The 21,573-nt window shown below is 42.5% G+C and overlaps 1 protein-coding gene and 1 long non-coding RNA gene across 2 annotated transcripts; both read left to right on the forward strand.

The window, feature by feature from the left end:
• The first annotated feature begins 243 nt into the window (after positions 1-243).
• On the forward strand, positions 244-18,469 carry LOC310676690 (interferon-induced GTP-binding protein Mx1-like). Its single transcript, XM_083438802.1, has 14 exons — positions 244-3,765; positions 4,548-4,657; positions 5,435-5,624; positions 6,607-6,744; positions 7,361-7,515; positions 8,346-8,484; positions 9,597-9,795; positions 10,073-10,151; positions 10,944-11,063; positions 12,542-12,683; positions 13,197-13,355; positions 15,396-15,472; positions 17,189-17,416; positions 18,004-18,469. Exons 2-14 carry the CDS (start codon positions 4,598-4,600, stop codon positions 18,232-18,234), a joined length of 1,917 nt encoding a protein of 638 aa, XP_083294928.1. The 5' UTR covers positions 244-3,765; positions 4,548-4,597; the 3' UTR covers positions 18,235-18,469.
• A 114-nt stretch (positions 18,470-18,583) lies between these two features.
• LOC310676692 lies at positions 18,584-19,858 on the forward strand. The gene is made up of 2 exons (XR_014510678.1): positions 18,584-19,459; positions 19,584-19,858. It is a non-coding gene; the product is annotated as an uncharacterized lncRNA (long non-coding RNA).
• The last annotated feature ends 1,715 nt before the right edge of the window (positions 19,859-21,573 follow it).

Raw genomic sequence — 21,573 nt, forward strand, 5'->3', positions numbered from 1 at the left:
CACCACACTCCTTGGCAGCAAATTCCACTGTCGAACAGCCCTTACTGTCAGGAAGTTCTTCCTAATGTTTAGGTGGAATCTTCTTTCATGTAATTTGGATCCATTGCTCCGTGTCCGCTTCTCTGGAGCAGCAGAAAACAACCTTTCTCCCTCCTCTATGTGACATCCTTTTATATATTTGAACATGGCTATCATATCACCCCTTAACCTTATAAAATGCAAAAGGAGCAGATGGCTGCTCATTCTGGTGTGATGCTGATCTGTTTCAGATGGAACCAGTTCAAGGATCTGAATGAAGTTTCGTTTCCTCGTCATGAGACAGCATTATTTTCAGTTTCCTTTCTGTGTTCTGCAGCGAGGAAAACTGACACACTGTTGGGACCCTTGCGATATTGCTTTTGGTGTGGGATAATGCCATTGGTTAGATGCCTTTTTAAGTTTCGATTTCCCTGAACAGGAAAGGCGGAGCTGATGCTGACACAATAGAAACAAGAGCAGCAGGCAAGCAGCATTTCCCCCAGAGCAAGAGGTCAGAATCCTTCCACAGGACAGTCATACCTCGGGTTGCAGACGCTTCAGGTTGCGTTTTTTCAGGTTACGGACCTGCCGAAATCCGGAAGTACTGAAACGGGTTACTTCCGGGTTTTGGGGTTCACACATGCACAGAATCGCTACCCGCGTGTTCACAGACATGCCGCTGCAGATTGCCAACGTGCATCCCGCATGGATCATGTTCACAACCCAAGCATCCACAGTATAATCAGCCTGCAGGGTGGATTTCCATTTGGGGAGCGGGAAGGGAGAGCCTGGAAAGTAATGACTGGATTAAATGTCTGCAAGCAGAGGAGTCTCACTGGGTTGTAGGGGGAAGAGGGAATGTTGTTCACTGCCCCATTCAAGGGTAGCTAACGTGGTGTCCTCCAGAACCTGTTGGGTTACAGTTTCCATCATCCATAACGTTGTCCATGCTGGTTAGGAGTGGGATTGATGGGAGTTGTAGTCCAGCAACAACTGGAAGTCACCATGCTGGCTATTCTTGCAGAAGACCTACAGAAAGGACTAAACAGGGAAGAGCTGGTTTGTAGCATCCTGGCTGATACCTGGTCTGCTCTCCCAGCCAGCAGGTGTGTTTGTGTCTGTACAGATGTTTTTTGCCTGCATCACATTGTCTTGTGAGGTATCCGCCTGCTGGTATGAGAGTGTTCATGCTGATTGCAGTGTGGGCTATTATCTGATCACTGGCTGAGTGGACATGCCACACATACACATACACACACCAGGTCATGGGTTTGATCCCCACATCGGGCAAAAGATTTGTACATTGCAGGGAATTGGACTAGATGACTCTTGTGGTCCCTTGCAACTCTACGATTCCATCTCCTGTCAGGAGTGGAAAGATGAGAGCATAGTCATCTTATTATTTGCAGACTCTACTGACTCCAATTCGCTTTTGGACCCAATTCAAAATGCTGGCATCAAAACCCTGAACGGGTTGGAATTAAGCATATTTTAGGGACTGCGTCTATACATATGAATCCAATTATCCTTTATAATTATCAAGAGATGGCTTGACAACGGATTTGGACCTGTTGTAGTACATACAGGGCTTTTTCCGTGTTTGCTCCAAATATAGAACATGCTGTCTGCTCAAGGTTCCACATATCCTGAGCTTGTAGGCTATTAGATGTCAGTGAACAGCTTTTCTGGTTCTAGTGAGCTTTTAAGTATACTTCTTACTGAGAGCCAGAGAAGCACAGTAACTGAGTTGTTTCCAAGGCAGTTCTTGGTTCAATCTTGCCTGTGCCATTATTGATGGACGTCTAATGGCCAAATACTTCATGTCACAAGTGTAACAAAGCCCTGTCCCTCCATAAAGTCCCTCAGAGAGGCATGATTTGCATTATAAAGGACAAACTCTTATTCTGCCCATGGCTTCCCCTGTTACCCACTCGCCCCTACCACTAATTTTATGTCACCAGTGTGCTGGACTCCTGTTACTTTGGAATCTGCAACATTGTTGAAAGGATCACTCAAGTAATGCACTATTAAAACTCTCAATAAAGTCAGAATCCTGTTGTTAGCATTTTATTTATACTGCAACTTGTTTCCTAGATTTCAGCTGTTTGTGTTACGGTAATTTTGTTTTGTTTTTAATGGGAGCGGAGTATTGGAAAATCAGAACATAGTGCTAAACAAATGTGTAATCATTACAGCACTAGTGCATTATAAAATGCAAAAGGAGTAGATGGCTGCTCAGTCTAGTGTGATGCTGAGCAGTTTCAGATGCAACCAGTTCAGGGATCTGAATGAAGTTTCGTTTCCTCGTCATGAGACAGCATCATTTGCGGTTTCCTTTCTGTGTTCTACAGCGAGGAAAACTGACACACTGTTGGCACCCTTGCGAAATTGCTTTTGGTGTGGGATAATGCCATTGGTTAGATGCCTTTTTAAGTTGCGATTTCCCTGAACAGAAAAGGCGGAGCTGATGCTGACACAATAGAAACAAGAGCATCAGGAAAGCAGCATTTGCTCCCAGAGAAGAGGTAAGAATCCTTCCATAGAATAATCAGCCTGCAGGCAGGATTTCCATTTGGGGAACGGGAAGGGAGAGCCTGGAAAGTAATGACCTCACAGGGTGGATTAAATGTCTGCAAGCAGAGGAGTCTCACTGGGTAGGAGGGGGAAGAGGGAATGTTGTTCACTGCCCCATTCAAGGGTAGCTAGCGTGGTGTCCTCCAAAAGTTGTTGGGTTACAATTTCCATGCCAAATTGAATTCAGTGGTTTGGGAAACTTGTTTTTGGCATGTCAAAGCTAAATGCATTCTTAATTTACAAATAGATTCTTATGTGGCATTGAATTATATATTGCTAAATATTTGGGGGGGTCAGTATGGATGATACCCAGGGATCTCTTTGAAAGCTGCAGTCCAGTTTATGAGAACGTAACATCTATAAGGGGATGTGGGTGGTGCTGTGGGTTAAACCACAGAGCCTAGGACTTGCCAATCAGAAGTTTGGTGGTTTGAATCCCGTGACAGGGTGAGCTCCCTTTGCTCAGTCCCTGCTCCTGCAAACCCAGCAGTTCGAAAGCACGTCAAAGTGCAAGTAGATAAATAGGTACTGCTCTGGCAGGAAGGTAAACAGCATTTCTGTGTGCTGCTCTGGTTCACCAGAAGCGGCTTAGTCATGCTGGACACATGACCCAGAAGCAGTACACCGGCTCCCTCGGCCAATAAAGCGAGATGAGTGCCGCAACCCCAGAGTCGGCCATGACTGGACCTAATGGTCAGAGGTCCCTTTACCTTTAACATCTATAAAAGGAAACTTGCTGAACCAGTCAAACTACTTCCTTTGTCAAGGTAATTGCCCTAGCCAAATACCCATCATCTGCATCTTGAAGAGTGAGCACTGTTGCCATAGAGATGAATGGGTGAGCTTGTCCCCACCTCATCCTAGGAAGAGGAACAGTCAGCCAGAGGGTGCAGGGGGGCTGTGTGTGAGTGACCTGGAAGCTGGAGATGCTGTCTTGCTCTATGCTGACCTCTGCGTTGTGGCTTGAGGCTTCCCTGGAAACCTAATGGGGAAGCAAGAACTTGTTGAGGGCTAATGCTGCTCCAGTCCCTTCTTAGGTTGTGTGTAGAAAAGCAACTTAGGTTGTAAAGAAAACCATATAGACTAATGACAGCACAGGCTCTACAGAACTTCATTCTAAGGAAGCCAAACCCTGGGATACTGCAGGTACATGTGGACTCTCTTGCTGCTCAGGTATTGGGGTGCATGCAATAGTACAGTATTTCGGTTTTCAGGAATGGTGTAGCCCAATTCTGACTGGGTAGATCAGGGAGGTATGGCTAATGCTAGGAGCCTTGGATGGGGAGGGGGATAAGGATTGACACCAATGTAGAGTCAATAGCTAGGGATTTGCTTTGCAAATACTTAGGGCATCATGCAGTTCAGTGGCACCCTTTAACTTTTTTGTATGGATCGCTGAGTGTCTGACTCATTATTTTGAATGGGAGGCCAGTAAACTTACTACCAGTCTTCATGGTTCTTTAAAATATATCCCCCCAAAACCCCAAGAGATATGTAACAAGCTTATATATATTCAGTGGTACCTTGGGTTACATACACTTCAGGTTACATACGCTTAGGGTACAGACTCCGCTAACCCAGAAATAGTGCTTCAGGTTAAGAACTTTGCTTCAGGATGAGAACAGAAATTGTGCCGGTGGTGCGGCAGCAGCAGGAGGCCCCATTAGCTAAAGTGGTGCTTCAGGTTAAGAACAGTTTCAGGTTAAGTACGGGCCTCCAGAACGAATTAAGTACTTAACCCGAGGTACCAGTGTATTCTGTTTTAACTTTGCTATCATGGATCGTTTTCCAACGGGAAATACAAACCACTGAGTCTGGTGTGGGAGAAGGGGTGGCTCAGGCTTTAATAGTTCAAGAGCAATTTACTTCCACCAAAGATACCGGCCTTAGAATTTCTCTCAGAAGCAGCCTGCACATCAGAATAAAATCAAAATATTTTTTCTTCCTAAGACCAGGCAAACTGATTTTCCAATCTACGAAAATATTTTAATTCCGAGGGAGCAACATGTCGGTCAAATGTGAAACGGAAAATGACTCCTCTCCACTGAAGAGTAAACTTACAGAGGTACTATCAGAAATGCACAGCTATGAATCAACAACTGTAAGGGCAAATTATTTTTTAATTTCGTGGGATACCTCTTAAATACTATGATGCAGACCTCGATACCCCAATAAGGATTCTGGGTGCAAGGAAACCATTCATATTTAAGGTTTGAATCATCCCTCTTATAATGCTAGAGCCTGGGGCATGGGGTGGGAAGGTTATCCAATAAAGCTGAATTTTGGAAGATTCCGGGCAGACCAAAGGTAGTATTTCTTCAAACAACACATAGTTAATCTTTGGAGTTCACTCCCACAAGATGTGGTGATAGGTCACTAACTTGGATGGATTTGAAAGAGGATTAGACAAAATTTTGGAGGAACAGGCTATCTTGATGGCTAAGTTCTATCTCCACTGTCAGACGCAGTATGTCTCTGTATTCCAGATTCTGGGAATCACAAGCAGAGAGAGCACAGTTGCTCTCAAGTTATGCTTGCGAGTTTCCTATAGGCAACTGGTTGGCCACTATGAGAAGAAGATGCTGGACTAGCTGAGCCTTTGGCTTGCTCCAGCTTGCCTCTCCTTATAGTGATGCCCCTGATAAGGATGTGTAGGAAGTACCCATATATTATTGCAGGTATGTGCAAATATGAGCAGGTGGAAGGGACCTGAGAAGCTTACACTTAAGAAAACAGTTGCTGCTCCACATCACTAACATTTATTGGTAAAAATGGTTTATTGGACTTGATAACTAATTCTAGTTCTGGTCACAGGTGCCCTTTTGTTTTGTTTTTCTTTCAGAGTACAGGTGTCCTGAGCACCCAGTATGAAGAGAAAGTCCGTCCATGTATTGACCTTATTGATTCTCTGAGAACCCTCGGAGTGGAGAAGGACTTGGCATTGCCAGCAATTGCTGTGATTGGAGATCAAAGCTCAGGGAAAAGCTCAGTTCTGGAAGCTCTTTCTGGAGTCTCTCTTCCAAGGGGCAGTGGTGAGAATCCCCCACCCCCTGCTTTTCCTCTTTTTTCTCCATGAGTCAATGTGATGCAATCATCAACCTCTATATTAAGATTGTCTTCAGAGTCTATCCCACCATCTGGGGCTCCCACCATCTGGTGTAAAGGGAGGTGGTTCTAAATGCAACCTGAAAAAAGAGACAATGCATGTATTTTTGTAAACATAAGAAATATTTTTTAAAAATATTTATTTTTTTAAAGAGAGGGCTTTCTTGGTGGTGGCACCCAGTTTATGACATGCTTTTCCTTGGGGAGATTCACCTGGCAACTCTTTTGCTACTTTGGGAGGACTTTTTATTTTTTCTGAGCCCTTTAAGTAACTTTCATTCCCATGAAATTGGTTTAATACTTTTTATTAGTCTTTTTCATCAGTTAATAGTTTTATATTGCTTGGTATCTATCCTCCCCTTTTGGTTGCTATCTGTTATAGGTGTCTTGGGAAATATTTTGTAATGCACAGGATATTACTCTCCCTATGACTAAACAGCTTTCTTTCCCTTCCTTCCTTCCTTCCTTCCGTCCTTCCTTCCTTCCTTCTTTCTTTCTTTCTGCCATTTGAAGGATGCAAAGACCCAACTATACTGATCATGGCACTTTCTTTGTGTCTAAAGACTTCAGTAGTGTTGTAATGTTATGGGCTATGTCTGCTGTCGGTGGCAGTATGCCTCTGAATAGCAGTTACTGAGAATCACAAGTAGGGAGAGGGCTGTTACACGCAGGTTCTGCTTACAGTCTTCCCATGGGCATCTGGTAGGCCACTGTGAGCGCTGGATGCTGGATTAGATGGGCCTTTGGCCTGAGCCAACAGGGCTCTTGCATTCTAAGTGTTCTACCTGCTGATACAACCAGTCTTTCCTTGGCCCACCCATGTTTTGGTGACATTCAAGATAGAGTAGGGCTCCCTTTGCCCTTCCCTGTCATCTTCCATTCCTTCATGCTTGCTTTTTCACTTTACAGGTATTGTTACAAGATGCCCCTTAGAGCTCAAGCTGAAGAAAACACACAACACGAAGGAATGGAAAGGGAAAATTTCATATCTGAACACAGTGGAAGAAATGAATAGCTCGAGACAAGTGGAAGAACAAATCATTAGAGGTAACTGTCGCTGACAGTGCAATCCTATAGATGTTAACACAGAAGCACGTCTCACTGTTCAGGAGAGCTAGTTTGCACATCGATGCACATAGAATTGCTATCTAAATTACTTTTTTGTATATCCTCTAGTGGGCAGCCAAACAGATATTAAATTGTTACTAGGGTTGGGCTATACATAAGGAGTTTTTCTGTGATGGTTTTTAGTGTCTTCCTTTGCACCAAGCAGAAATTCCAAATGCTTGTCTTTGTAATTAGTTTCCTTTTATGCCTAGTCTATTATAGAAGAACACATTTCTGCTGAAGTGTTCACTTTTTGGTCTGTAGGAAGAGATTTTCCCACAATATTCCTGTACTGTTACAGTGGTACCTTGGGTTAAGAATTTAATTCGTTGTGGAGGTCCGTTCTTAACCCGAAACTGTTCTTAACCTGAGGTACCACTTTAGCTTATAGGGCCTCCCGCTGCTGCCGCGCGATTTCTGTTCTCATCCTGAAGCAAAGTTCTTAACCCGAGGTACTACTTCCGGGTTAGCGGAGTCTGTAACCTGAAGCATCTGTAACCTGAAGTGTCTGTAACCTGAGGTCACACTGTACTTTGTTTTTCCTCCTATAATACAGCCCAGAATGCAATGGCTGGCTCAGGATCAGGCATTAGCTCAGAATTAATTAGCCTGGAAATCAGCTCCTCAGATGTTCCGGACCTGACTCTGATTGACCTGCCAGGAATTGCAAGAGTGGCTGTGGGTGATCAGCCAAAAGACATTGGACAGCAGGTAAAAAGAAGATTGTTTTCAGAACTGGTAGGATCCTGAAAATGAATTGGGTGGATACAGCAAGGTATGGGAGTGCCCACATGCTAAAGGTATGATGCCATTGGAGGTAAGGCTTGCATCTACAAGGGAGAAGGGATTTTATTGGTGGTGCTCCAGTTATGGAATCCTAGGGGCAGAAGTGGGTGGCATGGTGGAGCACTGGTGCTCCTCTGACCTCCTGAGAGCTGCTTACAGGAAAGAGAGAGGTGAGGTGGTGGGGAGGTCAGGAAGGTTGAAACACACTAGCAAAACCAATCTGGCACTTCTGCTGGTGCACTTGCACTCTCCATCCAGGTAAGCATCAGTGACACAGTTGTCAGGAGCTTGGGTGAACACTGGCTGGAAGGCATGCCTCGTACCACCATTGATATATTTTTAAACATTTTCTACCACAGTTAAAAAAAATACTAGCAGTTTTTTATTTGCTGCTTGCTTTGTTTGCTTTATCTGTTGTTTTAATTTTTGTAATTGTTTGTAAATTGCATTGAAATCCTTGGTAGACATTGGAATATAAATAACACTGTAACACAGCAGTAGGAAACCTGATGTTGCTGGACTCAGACTCCCATCATCCCATGCTGGTTGGGGCTGATGGGTGTTAAAGTACAACAATGCTGATCACTTCCAATTCCTTGATTAGTTCAATACAGCAGTTATGTTAATAAATCCACTGCTTTGGCACAACAGATTCTTGTATTGTTCCAGTTTTGTACAAAATTTTGGTTGGCTGTATTTACTCATTTTATAAGGTGCCATATAACACAGCTCTTATTGTCTGAATTTTGTTACAGATAATAAAGTTAATTAAGAAGTATATTAACAAACAAGAAACCATCAATTTGGTAGTGGTGCCAAGTAATGTAGACATTGCAACAACGGAGGCACTGAAAATGGCTCAAGAAGTAGATCCCACGGGGGAGAGAACACTTGGTAAGTTAAATAAACACTTTAAAAAGTGATGGTGGTGTTTTTAACTACGGGGAGGACAAGTTATCACTGCAGGAATCCTACCACCCTGTTTGATTTGCGTCATTCAGAATTTTATTTAGAGGTCTTACTGTAGCCTATTCACTTCTTAACATTTTGCCAAGCATCATTTCGCCAAGCATCTAATCAGTTTTTACCATGATTTTGTGTTAGCCCTCAAATCAACCCTCTTTCTGCTGTATTTACTCAAATGGTGACTTATCAGCTGTATATTCTGTGAATATTCTAGACCTGCAGGCTGAATTCTTCTGGCTGATTCTGTTGCGGCTCTTTGCTGTTGTGAACTGCACATCTGTACAGAGAAATAGAAGAATATTGGGGGTTGGGTGGGAAGGATGGACTCAGCATCAAGCAGTGTGGTCCAGAATCGGTGTGGGTCAAGGGCAGCAATTGTGGGTCCAAAGGAGCAGAGGCTGGTAACATGGTCCAAGACCATAGGTCAGGCTCCAGACAGCAGGCATGCTGAGGCAGCAGAAATCTGCATATCAGGCACTGACAGATTACACAGACTGGGGAGCCAAACCCAATATAGTACTTGTATTGGGCCAGCTGCCTTCCTATTGGTTCCACAGCTCATCTGATTCAGCTGGTCTGGCATTCTGCAGTCTGTTTCAGCGACCATCAGACTGCCCAATAGTCAGAGATGGTAGGACTTGGAAGTCTGAATGGCAACAGGCTAGTGAAGCTGTTCTGAAATCTTCTTGTTTGAGTGTTCCATGTGAACATTCTAAAACTGTTTTGTGAGAAAGAAAATCGCCCCCCCCCCCAATAAATACTTGAGATATAGGAGAAGAAAATGGTCTGTCCTCTTAAGTCATCTTTGGTAGGCAGGCCTCAAACGCACATGCTCTCACTTTGAAGTCCTCTGTTTCCTAATCCCAAAAATGTGGACAGTCACCATAATTTCACAGTGGTAAGGAGGTTCAGAGACACACTTTTCCCATACAGGTCCCATGGGTTCAAAGGTGACTTGATTCAGAATATGTACTACCTTTTCTCAAAATAAACCACCTAAAATAAGATACTTTTCTTCCTATGCATCTATTATTTCACAGGCATCCTGACCAAGCCTGACTTGGTCGACAAGGGAACAGAGGTAGAGGTGGTCGACATAATCCGGAATCAAAGAGTCCCCCTGAGAAAAGGATATATGATCGTTAAGTGTCGTGGGCAAAGTGACATCAACGACAAAGTGACTTTGGGAGATGCAATTGAGAAAGAGAGAGAATTTTTCGAAGAGCACGATTTTTTCAGGTAGGCTTATTTTTAAAAAGAAAGAAAGAAAAATCCATTCGTTGTGGTCTTTGTTGGTTGAAATATAATGCCAAATTAAGTGAACGTATGCAACCAATGCAAGCATCTGTTGGACACTTCAGCCTGCAGTACTCCACACACTGAGTCTGATCACTCCAAAGATTGTTTAAACCAGCCCCATTTGATTGAATATTGGGGCCTGCCTGCCTGCCTGTTTATCTGGATTATACTTGTGTCATACTTTTAAATTTAATTACTCACTCTTGTTTCCTGCTAGATCTCTTTTGGAGGAAGGCAGAGCTACCATCCCACTTTTGGCAGAAAGGCTTACACAGGAGCTGATAGAGCACATTAGCGTAAGAGAATACTGATTCATTTGAATAACTAAATTTGTCAGTGCTTTGAAATAATTGTATTTACCTTGTCTTTGCTGGGAAGCATTTGCTCTGTATCTATTTTTAATGTCCACAAAAAACTTACATGTTTAGGAAAGCCTGTCCAAACATGTAAGTTAATATGTATTTTAATCTGTAATTTTAGTACATAATGTATATTTTTAATGATTGATTTTATTTATATTTCATTTTTTTTAAAGAAAAAGAAAAATTGTTTTCAATCTTTGACTTCTATTGACAATTTTTTGCTTTAAAAAAAGAGTGGGAAAATGGCTGGAGGGGAAAGAGTTAAATAGCACCTTCTGCTTTCAATTCAAGATTTATACTGTAAAAAAAATACCAGCAGAGGAAAACTACATGTCGTTGGACATGTGACATGTCATTTTTAGTCCCAGGGCACAACTATATGTTGTATGCAAATGCATGTATCAGAAGTCCAATGATCTCCATTTCTCTAAAGAAAAACTATATGTGTATTACACACACACACACACACACACACACATATCTTGGTTGTCTAAATACATTCTGATTATAGGGTTGTGAATAAGACCTTCTGGCATGCTTTGGTGTGTTCCAAATACAAAGAAGTTGGTGGCTTCTATGTTTCACCACCAGTGTTAAGCAGCTGCAATAGCATTTATCTCAGTCAAGTGTCAGATTCTGTGAATGATTCTGTGAATTCACTCTGAAGAGGTGTTGAAACATTCTGAGACTGAATACTTTCCTTCTTGGTGCATGTCTGTCTTTCAGAAAACATTGCCAACTTTGCAAAAACAAATTAAGGAAAAGCTAGAGGTAACAAATGCAGAGCTGAAAAAATGTGGTCAAGATGTGCCTGAAAACACAGAAGAGATGACTTTCCTCATACAGGTAAATAAATGTGGGGTTTCCAATTTTATTTCTGGAATGCCTGAAAATTTTTAATATGTGTGTTTCTCAGGAAGCTGAAAACGAAGTACCTAAATATCAGTATCTAATTTTGGTAGAAGAGGTTTAGGCCTTGAACTCTGGCAGACATTTCCAAGTTTCAATGCAATAATGTACATTTAAAAAGAATGTTGATAATGAAAGACCAAATAAACAACAACCATCCGGTGAAAAACAGAGGGTGGGGAGCATGTCCCTCTCCAGATGTTGCTGGACTCCTGACTAATGGTCAAGGGTGATGGGAGGTGATTTTGCATTAAAAGATTGGACAGCCATATGCTTCAATTGGACCAAAAGCATTGGTACAATACTAAGTTCCAAGGGCCATTATTATTATTATTATCATCATCATCGTCGTCATCACAGTGGTACCTCGGGCTACAAATGCTTCGGGTTACATACACTTCAGGTTACTCTGCTAACCCGGAGGTAGTACCTCGGGTTGCGAACTTTGCCCCAGGATGAGAACGGAAATCATGTGCTGGCAGCGCAGCGGCAGTGGGAGGCCCCATTAGCTAAAGTGGTGCTTCAGGTTAAGAACGGATCTCCGGAACGAATTAAGTTCGTAACCCGAGGTACCACTATATAATGAATTAATTGATTGATTAATTAATTAATTAATTTTCTATACCGCCCTATACCCGAAGGTCCCATCGTCATCAGCTATCCTTTCCCATCAATTATCTCTTTTATTACCTTGTGCATAGTGAATCTAAGTCTAGGCAGACAATAGTTAGGAGAGTTGAAAGTTATGTACATTGCAAAACAGGTAGAAAGTCATGTAATGACTCTGCTGTGGGCTTCTCTTTAAATATTATGCCTCCTTCACCCTATATCATCTATTTGAAGGATATACTTTACTTAAGATGAGGATTGGCTACTTGTTGAAAAGTAACATCAGGGAACCACTTTAAGATTGTAAAGCTTATTTGCATGTGATTTGGGAAGCATTCTCTTTGTGCTGGTTTAGGAATGGTACTATGGAATATGAAAGGTGGTGCCTATCCTGAACATGATCCACTTCTCTTTTATTATTGTACTCTGCTCACTTGTATAAGCCATAAAGCTTAAGCCATCAAGTTCAAAGCCTAACGGGTTGACTGTCTGTGTCTTCTGCTGTCCCTTCATCCCCCACCCCGGTCCTTTTAATGGCTTGACATGGCTCCAGCATTTTGGTTTCTTCATTCTTTCCACAATCTATTCTCATTTCAGAGAGAAATTATCCTCACCTCATCTCCTATCCTATGTAAAACCTCATTTGCATGTAATGCTTGGTGGCGAGTCTTGATGCTTTCTGGATAATCAATTCTTTTTCAAAAGATGTACATTGTAGCTGGACAGACTGAATTTATATATAAATATTATTTTATATATATATATATATATATATATATATATATATATATATATACTTTTTACAGAAAATCAAGCTTTTTAATCAAGACATCTTAAATAATGTACAAGGAGAGGATTTAATGGATTTGAAAGAAACAAGATTGTTCACAAAAGTGCGAAATATCTTTAATCAATGGCAAGAGGAGATCAACAGCAATGCACTAAATGGTAAACTGTTTCAAATTTCTTATTTTTTTCCCTGCAAGTGAACACCCAGTTTTAACCTGAATTCTCATGCAGGCTGGGTACACGTCAGAGTGATAGCGTGCATGTAGTTTGCACAGACCCATTTTTCCCATATGCACTTTTGTGCATGTTTGTTCACACATGAGCATTTTCAGTTGAACTCTGATCTCAGTATTTCCTAGCCACACTTGTGGGTGGGTGCGGTACTTAATGGGATATATGCACATTATGTGCTGTTGTCCCTATCATCTCTGAATTCCAGAAACCTGTGGTTCATTTTGGGCATTGTCACAGATATTTGTTTACCTGTGCATGCAGCCCATTTTTATTTTGCTTTTGAGATAGACGTCTTCCAATATCAAACTTGCAGAAAAGAGCAGGTTAAAAAAATGTGTGTTCTATAATTCATGGAGTAGCCATGATTATTAACTTCATCAGTACTGGAGCCTCGAAAGCTGAGGGTGATTACTTAATGCAATTTTTTCAATGTTGCAGTAACAGATACTATGAAAGATGAAGTTCACAGCTATGAAAATATATATCGTGGTAAAGAACTCCCAGGGTTTATTAATTACAAGACCTTTGAGACCATTGTCAGACGACAAATTATGATGCTGAAATCGCCAGCTGTTGAAATGTTGGCGGATGTAGCAGGTACGTTTTACAGTAGCAACATGGTTTCTGTTTCTAATATCTGGTTTATGTAAAGGATTTCATGTGTGATTTTAGGAATATAATTTAGTCTGGAATATATCATTTCTGAATGTTGTTGACGTACTGTTAATATAGAAATAGCAGTTTTAAAACAGAATAGTTTTTTAATTTTAATACACATAAGTATTGTGAATATTTTGATTGACAAATGCAGGGTAATCAAAACACTTTAAAAGTCACTTGCAGAAAAACAAATTATTCTCTGTTAAGAGCACTACCTTCTATAGTGCAATCTTATGCATGTCCACTCAAAAGTAAATGTCACTAAATTTTATACCAGGTAATTAGGTATAGAATCGCAGCCTAAATGTTTAATTGGCTTTGTGAAAGTCAGTAACAGCTCATAATTTATTTGCATACACAATTTAACCCAATGATCTTCATGACTTGTGTCCTTTTTTATATCTGCATATTGCTTAGCATATATTGGCCTTGAAAGGAAAGAATATATATATATATATATATGCTTTCGTAGATTTTCACGGGTACAGGAATGCAGGTTTTGGTGTCCTCGGGTGTCTTCCCGTGTAAAAGTTGGGGTGTCTAGGCGACGTTTCGACGAGGTCTCACTCGTCATCTTCAGGCTGGTGCTTTCGGCTTCTTGTTACTGGAACAGAGCAGGATCTCAGTGTTTGAGTTCCTATAAATACTGTTGAGGAGGTGTGGTGTATAGCCTCCAATGTTCTGGGCAGAGAGGAGGTTCCCAGGCTAGTGTGCCTTTTCTTCTTTTGTTCCTTAATTACACAGATAAATTACAGACACCATCCAGTAGCCAAACCAGGGTGGCACCTCCGGATGCTGCACCCCCCTGCAATCCCTACACAGATCTGGCTGGCACAGGCCACAAAACCACAGCTCGCCCCTATACACGAAGCCAAGCCAGAGCACAACCAAGTGCAGTACAGCCATCTTCTCAGAAAAACTCTTCACAAAGTTCAAGAGTTCAAGACACGAAGGCTTTAGCAACTAATCCACACCTAATGACCCACCTAAGTGGGATTCAGGAAATCACTCAAGAAATCACTCAAGATATCCCTCAAGTAATTAAGGAACAAAAGAAGAAAAGGCACACTAGCCTGGGAACCTCCTCTCTGCCCAGAACATTGGAGGCTATACACCACACCTCCTCAACAGTATTTATAGGAACTCAAACACTGAGATCCTGCTCTGTTCCAGTAACAAGAAGCCGAAAGCACCAGCCTGAAGATGACGAGTGAGACCTCGTCGAAACGTCGCCTAGACACCCCAACTTTTACACGGGAAGACACCCGAGGACACCAAAACCTGCATATATATATGCATATCATATATATATGTGAAAATCTACGAAAGCATATATATATATATATATATATGAGATTGAGCACAGTAATAATTGATTATTATGCCACAATAATTGATTATTATGCCACAATCTTACATGTCTTCTGTCAGTTGATCATTCTGATCCTAATTCTAACAAAATACTTCCTAGGAAGCAATTCCCATTAATATTGTTTACTTGATTTTCCCAGTCTCTCTGTCTTTCTCAGCATATTGTACACACACAAGCACTCTAATCTGCATGCATGCCTCTGAGTAGAAGGTTGGGTTAACGGTAGACACAATAGCAAGAGTGGTCATTCTTTTCTGACATGTTGCACAATTTAACTGATGTGAACACATGTGTGTGCAGGGGCGCTGACTTGCTCCCCACATGTGGGGTGGGGGCAGCAGGCCAGTCTTGCCCAGCAGTGGTGGGGGACGGCGGCCCCCTAACTATTGGGGGGGCTCAGCCTCCTGCCCATAAATAGTGTTGGCACCCCTATGTGTGTGTGTTGGTAGAGGTGAAGGTGTGTAAAGACACAAGCCCAGGGCCCCAGTTTTTTCCAACAATACACAGGACAGTATATTATTTACTTTGGCCAGTTGCTTAGGAATTTTAGCCACAATTTTTCTCTTAAGATTTTGTGCCTTTAAATGGTTCTCCCCGTTTTCTAGAACTTGTGTGGGAAAATTTTATTCAAACTGCCTCCCAACACTTTGGTGCTTTCTACAATCTTCTGAGAGCTGCTCAGGTAAGAAGTGATGTATTTAGTTATAACCATGATTGTTAGACAAAAGGCAGACATGGAACCCTCTAATGAATCCATACAACCAGGATGGCTCTAGTGTGCTTGCTGACAATCAGGGCTTTAAAGCACAGTTTCTCGTGATATCACTATGAAGTCAGGTGATTGACAGGTGGGCAGAAAATTTAGACCTGGCCCATCTTTCTGAAAAGGTCTCCCCCTGACTCCCACTTCAGATGATGAGTGTTTTATGTGAGCTCTGCCCCCAGGTATGTAAAGGTCCTGCCTTGATCCTAGATTTAAAAAATAAATAAATAGTTTGACTTAATTTTAACTACTTCCTTGCCCCACCTAATATATATGAAGGAGATGATATGATGCAGGGATGGGGCTACTCTGCTGACGAGAGCCCATGCGTCATGGACTGGTTGCTCAGAGGCCAGGGAGTGGTGGTGGGACAAGGATGAGCCATCAGAGGGAGAAGACTGAGGTGTCAGAAACTGAAGAGGGAACAGGGCATAGTGAGCTGGGAGAGTCTGTGGCAGAGGGAAGTCCAGAATCAGAGGCAGACGCTGAAGCAGGGGAGGAGGCCAAGAGGCAGAGATGAGTCTGGCTGGAGAAGGTGTCTCTCCTTCCTGCTGTGACAAACTCCCTTCCCTGCTTGTCTCCCAGAACCAGAAGAAGTATGAAAAGAGCCAAGGAGAGATTAGTGAGGTGTAGATGCAGTCTCTTGCTTGGGGGGAAAAAAAACCCTGGAGAGGGGGGGGGGACTTATCTGTGGGGAGGTGGGGACCTTCAGTCTCAGCAACTGCTTTATGGGGGCAAGACCTACCAGAGATGAGTTGCGCTTTTTAGGCCCGACGCTCCTTTGCAGATAGTGTGCTTGCTGCTAAAGACTTAACCCTAACTTGCACAGTATGATTTACTGCTGGCTCGCTCTTGACACAATGGTAGCTTTATATTTTTAAAGTGGAAATATTATCCACTGATATTTCTGTGCAAGATGGTATTCTGTGGTTCTCTCAAAATGTAACTGTTCTTCTACCATCAATTGTGGAGTTCTGACGAGGCCTGCTCGTCTTTTTGGAATGAGACAGTCTCTCACCAGGTTAGCTTGAAAGGATCTCACACACCAAGATGGATTTTGAAGGGATCTCGCACAGCCTCCAAAGCTGCTGCCCGCCTTTATTGTAGTGTTCAGCAAAATGATACAACAATGTATCAGAAGCAAACAAAGAAAGCACAGTACATCACGCCTCTCTCAGACCATGTTACGTGGACCAATCACTAAATAGCATGGACTGATCACGCGTTGTCCATGCTTTTAAGCAGCATCTTGCTTTGCCCTGTAAGAAACTTCTGCCCATGCGCTTATGCATAAGCAACCATTTTCCTACAGAGTTCATGCATTTCAAATATTTGTACCTTTCCCAGCTCGCATGGAAGTGCTTTGTAACACCCTACCTTATTTATCTACACAATGCTACCCATCAAGGCTTGCGGAAGGGTCCAGTTTTTAAAAATCTCTGATAACACCTTTGCCTGAGACACTGGAACTGTCATTCAGGGTGGTGGGTGAAATGGACTAATGACCTATATTGGTAAAGCAGTTTTAAGTGTTATTTTCTGAGCCTTACTGATTATACTTGGGAACACTGAGTGTAGGGGTTCTCATAATGAATTACTGTGGAACAACAAAAGATAATATCTTTTGTCATGCAGATCAATATTGAAGATATAAAACTGAAGCAAGAAGAGGCTGCGGTATCCATGATCAATACTCAGTTTAAAATGGAACAAATAGTGTACTCCCAGGACAGTATTTATAGTGAAGATTTAAGTGGTATTAGAACGAAAGGTGTTGAAAATGCATCTACAGGATCAGTTGTAGTTCCTGCAAAGCTATGCTCCATGGAGGAAATGACTTACCACTTGAACGCTTACTTCAAAGTGAGTTTCAACTTCTTTTTTTAACACCTCAATCTCCCATTACTACACGGAACAACTCTAGTAGTAAAATAAAGAAACAGAGTATCCAAAACTTTGATCTGAATAGTTTTTCTCCTGGGCTGATATAGCCTTCCACCACCTTCCCGCTCCTCTCTTAGGAGAGCTGAACTCAGTTTTAAAGTTTTTAATCTGTTGCTTTGGAGCAGCTTGCTCTTAACATAAATGTCACATAATAACCTAAATAAAGAAGTACTTACACATGCACATACATCAGGTTATCTCTTAGAGCTCTCATTGTAAAAAAAAAAAAAAAAAGTGGGTGGGGCATGGATATGATGAGAGAAATTATTTGCTCTATTGTCTGGGCCCAGAAAAAAGAGAACCAAACTAATTTGTGAAATAAATAAGGCCCCATTATCCCTCTCTGGATTGATTGTTAGTGGGAGGGATTTAAGCCTTCTTCCAGTGACCTATGTTTAAGTGGATGACCTGTTGTAATGATAGTCTTTTGATAATGCTACCTTCCTGGTTTTGTCTGTCTGTTAATCAGTCTAAAAACCCAAACATTTCTCTTATTCTGTTTGCAGAGCGCAGGAACCCGTCTTGGAACCCAAATTCCCATGATTATTCGGACATATGTTCTCCAGGATTATGCTGACAAATTACAAAATGCAATGCTGCAACTCTTGCAAAACAAAGATCAGTTTGACATTCTCCTTCAGGAGAGGTACGATACTTCCAATGTGAGGAACACTCTGAAGGAGAAGATCAAGCGTCTCACCAAAGCACGACAGCATTTAGCAAAATTCCCCATGTAATCAAGAGGTGTCTCTGTGTTAATTCCCTCTTCCAGTTGCAGAAGGAAGGGATCCTATTCATTGCTTGTGTATACAGTGGTACCTTGGTTCTCAAACGCTTTGGTACTCAAACAACTTGGAACCCAAATGCTGCAAACCCGGAAGTAAGTGTTCTGGTTTGCGAACTTTCTTCGGAAGCCAAACATGCTCCGTTTTGAGTGTTAGGCTGACTATCTGAGTGCTACACTTCCGATTTGAGTGTAGTGGTTAAGAGCGGTAGTCGCGTAATCTGGGTAACCGGGTTCGCGTCTCCGCTCCTCCACATGCAGCTGCTGGGTGACCTTGGGCCAGTCACAGTCTCTCAGCCCCACTCACCTCACAGAGTGTTTGTTGTGGGGGAGGAAGGGAAAGGAGAATGTGAGCCGCTTTGAGACTCCTTAAAGGGAGTGAAAGGCGGGATATCAAATCCAAACTCTTCTTCTTCTTCTTCTAATCTGGCCTTTGCTCATTCCTTGTGATTTTGTTTGTACAGGGGGATGGAAGTGGTTAATGTAGATTGACCAATGAGAAAGCTCAGAGGCGGAGCCTACCTGGCTTTGAGGCTCAGCCCAGGGGTTTTACCATTGGGAGATAGAGGAGTCAGAGTCAGACAAAGCCAGTAAAAGACGAACACAGCAGTTGTGACAGCTAGAGTGAGAGACAGGGATAGAACTGAGAGAGAAGAGTGTGACAGTGTGAGGTAGTGCCACATCTAGTTAAGGGCGCGCATTTCAGAAACCGTTCTGAATATATTTAAAACTTGCTCTTCAATAAACTTTAATCTTCGTTGTTGACTTTACAACCTGACTGAGACTCAGTATTTCACCGGAAGAAACCTGCTTAGTGGCAGCGGAAGAATAAAGCACTGGTGTACAGGTCAATACAGGGGTACCTCAGGTTAAGAACTTAATTCATCCTGGAGGTCCGTTCTTAACCTGAAACTGTTTTTAACCTGAAGCACCACTTTAGCTAATGGGGCCTCCTGCTGCTGCCGCAAAGTTCTTACTATTTGTGGATTAGCAGAGTCTGTAACCTGAAGCATTTGTAACCTGAAGCGTATGTAACCCAAGGTACCACTGTAGTCCGTGAAACGACCGGGGGCTCTGTATGAAAGCCACAACCGCACTGCTGTTTTGAGTGTTACGCTGAGGTCTGTCTGTTTCTGCTATTGATTTTGCATTTTTGTGGCTCTTTTTTGTGTGTGACTGTGTGGAACCCAGTTCAGCTACTGACTGATTGATTGATTGACTGCAGTACATTGTTTATTGCTTTCATTTTAGGGATCAATGGTCTCATTAAATAGTAAAATTCATGTTAAATTGCTATTTTAGGGGTTGTTTTTAAAAGTCTAAAACGGATTAATCCATTTTGCATTATTTTCTATGGGAAAGCACACCTTGCTTTTGGAAAGCTTTAGTTTTGGAACGGACTTCCGGAACAGATTAAGTTTGAAAACCAAGGTACCACTGTATAAACAACTTAAGCTTTCATACCACCACCACCATCCTAGTAATAACTGATTTAAAAAATGCTAAATTCTAGACTTATGGTGGAAAACCTTGTTCTCCTTTTAAAATAAAGTATTTGTTGCTGAACTGGTCTCAAATTATTGCTTTCCCTCGTATTCTTTGTTTGAGATTTTAATGCTGTTTTTTTCTCCAGGTGAATTATTACTGGTTATTTGGAGTGATTTCATGGTCTACACAATCCTTGCAATTAAAACATAGATGAATACTTTCCACCTTGAAAATGAGAGTCCACCTAAACCTAGGAATGTGCAATCAGATCAGGAGCATGCATTGTCTAGATCAGTGGATCCCCTTTTTTTTGGCCATTACGCACCTCAGCATCTCTAAAATCCTGGTGCCCCCCCCCCCCATGACATACATTCAAAAAGTAAACTCCTTTTCATGTGGAGGAAGCCTAAAAGGCCATTAACTGTTAATAATTCCTTCTCAAATTGCCACCCTGTGGGTCGTGTGCCCCACATTGGCAACCAGGGGTCTAGATGTATCATGGACAATGGGAACTTGCAATGGAATGTCTGACTTTGCGGCTTCAACACTATGCCAGCATTTTCTCTCACACTCTATTTTTCTTGACAACTGATAAAGGCTGTAATCTTATACACACCAATTTAGGAGTAAACCCAATTAAGTCCAAGGGACTTATTTCTGCGTAGATCAGGGGTCGGCAAACTAAGGCCTGGGGGCCGGGTACAGCCCACCGGGCTCGTTAATGCGGCCTGCGAACCATGCTGACCCTGCCACCCCATGCTAAACCGATGCGGCACAGAGGCCTCACCACGTGGGGACTAACTTCCGCAACACTGATGTGGCTTCAGATTGGCTGCAGGAAGCTCCTGCAGCCAATCCGAAGCTGCGGACACCTCTGGGCAACACCCCTTCCTTCCCGCTGAGACAGCCGCGTATGGTCAAAAGCCAAGCAGGAGGAAACGGTGGCGGCGGGGAGGCTGCCTCCACAGCCCAGGCCGTTGGAATGGGCTCTGCACCCCGCAGACCCCTGGTCGAACCAGAGGACATTACCACCGCACAAAACATGGCATCAGTGGCTGTGGCGTGACTGGCAGGGGGCTCCTTTCGGGAGAGGGGGTGCTTTTGGCAGAGGGTGGGTCCGTCCCCCAAGGTCTGAGGGACAGTGGACCAGCCCCCTCCTGAAAAGGTTTGCTGACCCCTGGCATAGACATTGCACTAGAAGAGTTCTGAAGAACATGAAATCTTATTTATTGGTTTGTTGCTAGATTGGCTAGTTCTAAATACATAGCCCACAACTGTCTCTATTTGCTCTCCTGCAAAACCAATCAGTGATTGGTTTGGAGCTATGGAGTTCCCCAGAGAATTTATTAGCTGGTTCTAATTAAGCTATTATACAACTTAGTTTTGTACTGAGTTTTCATCTCTCAACTGAACCAGCACAGGCTACTTGCTACCTGTTTTCTGAGCTTGTCTCTGGCTAAGTCAAAACCCAGCTTTGTCTGTTCTGCTAGGGAGTGGCTGTGGTCAACCAGAGACAACAGGATTCACACAGAAAACAGGTAGCTTGTGGTCTGCCAATTTGCCTTCCCACCCCCCAAAAATGGCCCAAAATACCCCTCACCCTACCTTGAGATAACTGCAAGCTGCATTGTTTTAAATGTTGCTGGCTATTAGATATGAGAGTTAATAGTTTCAGTTGGTTTAATTTAGCCCTTGCTTGGCTCCTTGGCTGAAATGGAATGATTTATGTACATTAAGACTCCTCAGAACCTTTTAAAAAGTATAATAATAATCCAAAAAACAACATTCAAGGACAATGTGGTGG

The sequence above is a fragment of the Podarcis tiliguerta genome, assembly GCF_965153285.1.
Source record: "Podarcis tiliguerta genome assembly, chromosome: 4".
Taxonomy (NCBI): domain Eukaryota; kingdom Metazoa; phylum Chordata; class Lepidosauria; order Squamata; family Lacertidae; genus Podarcis; species Podarcis tiliguerta.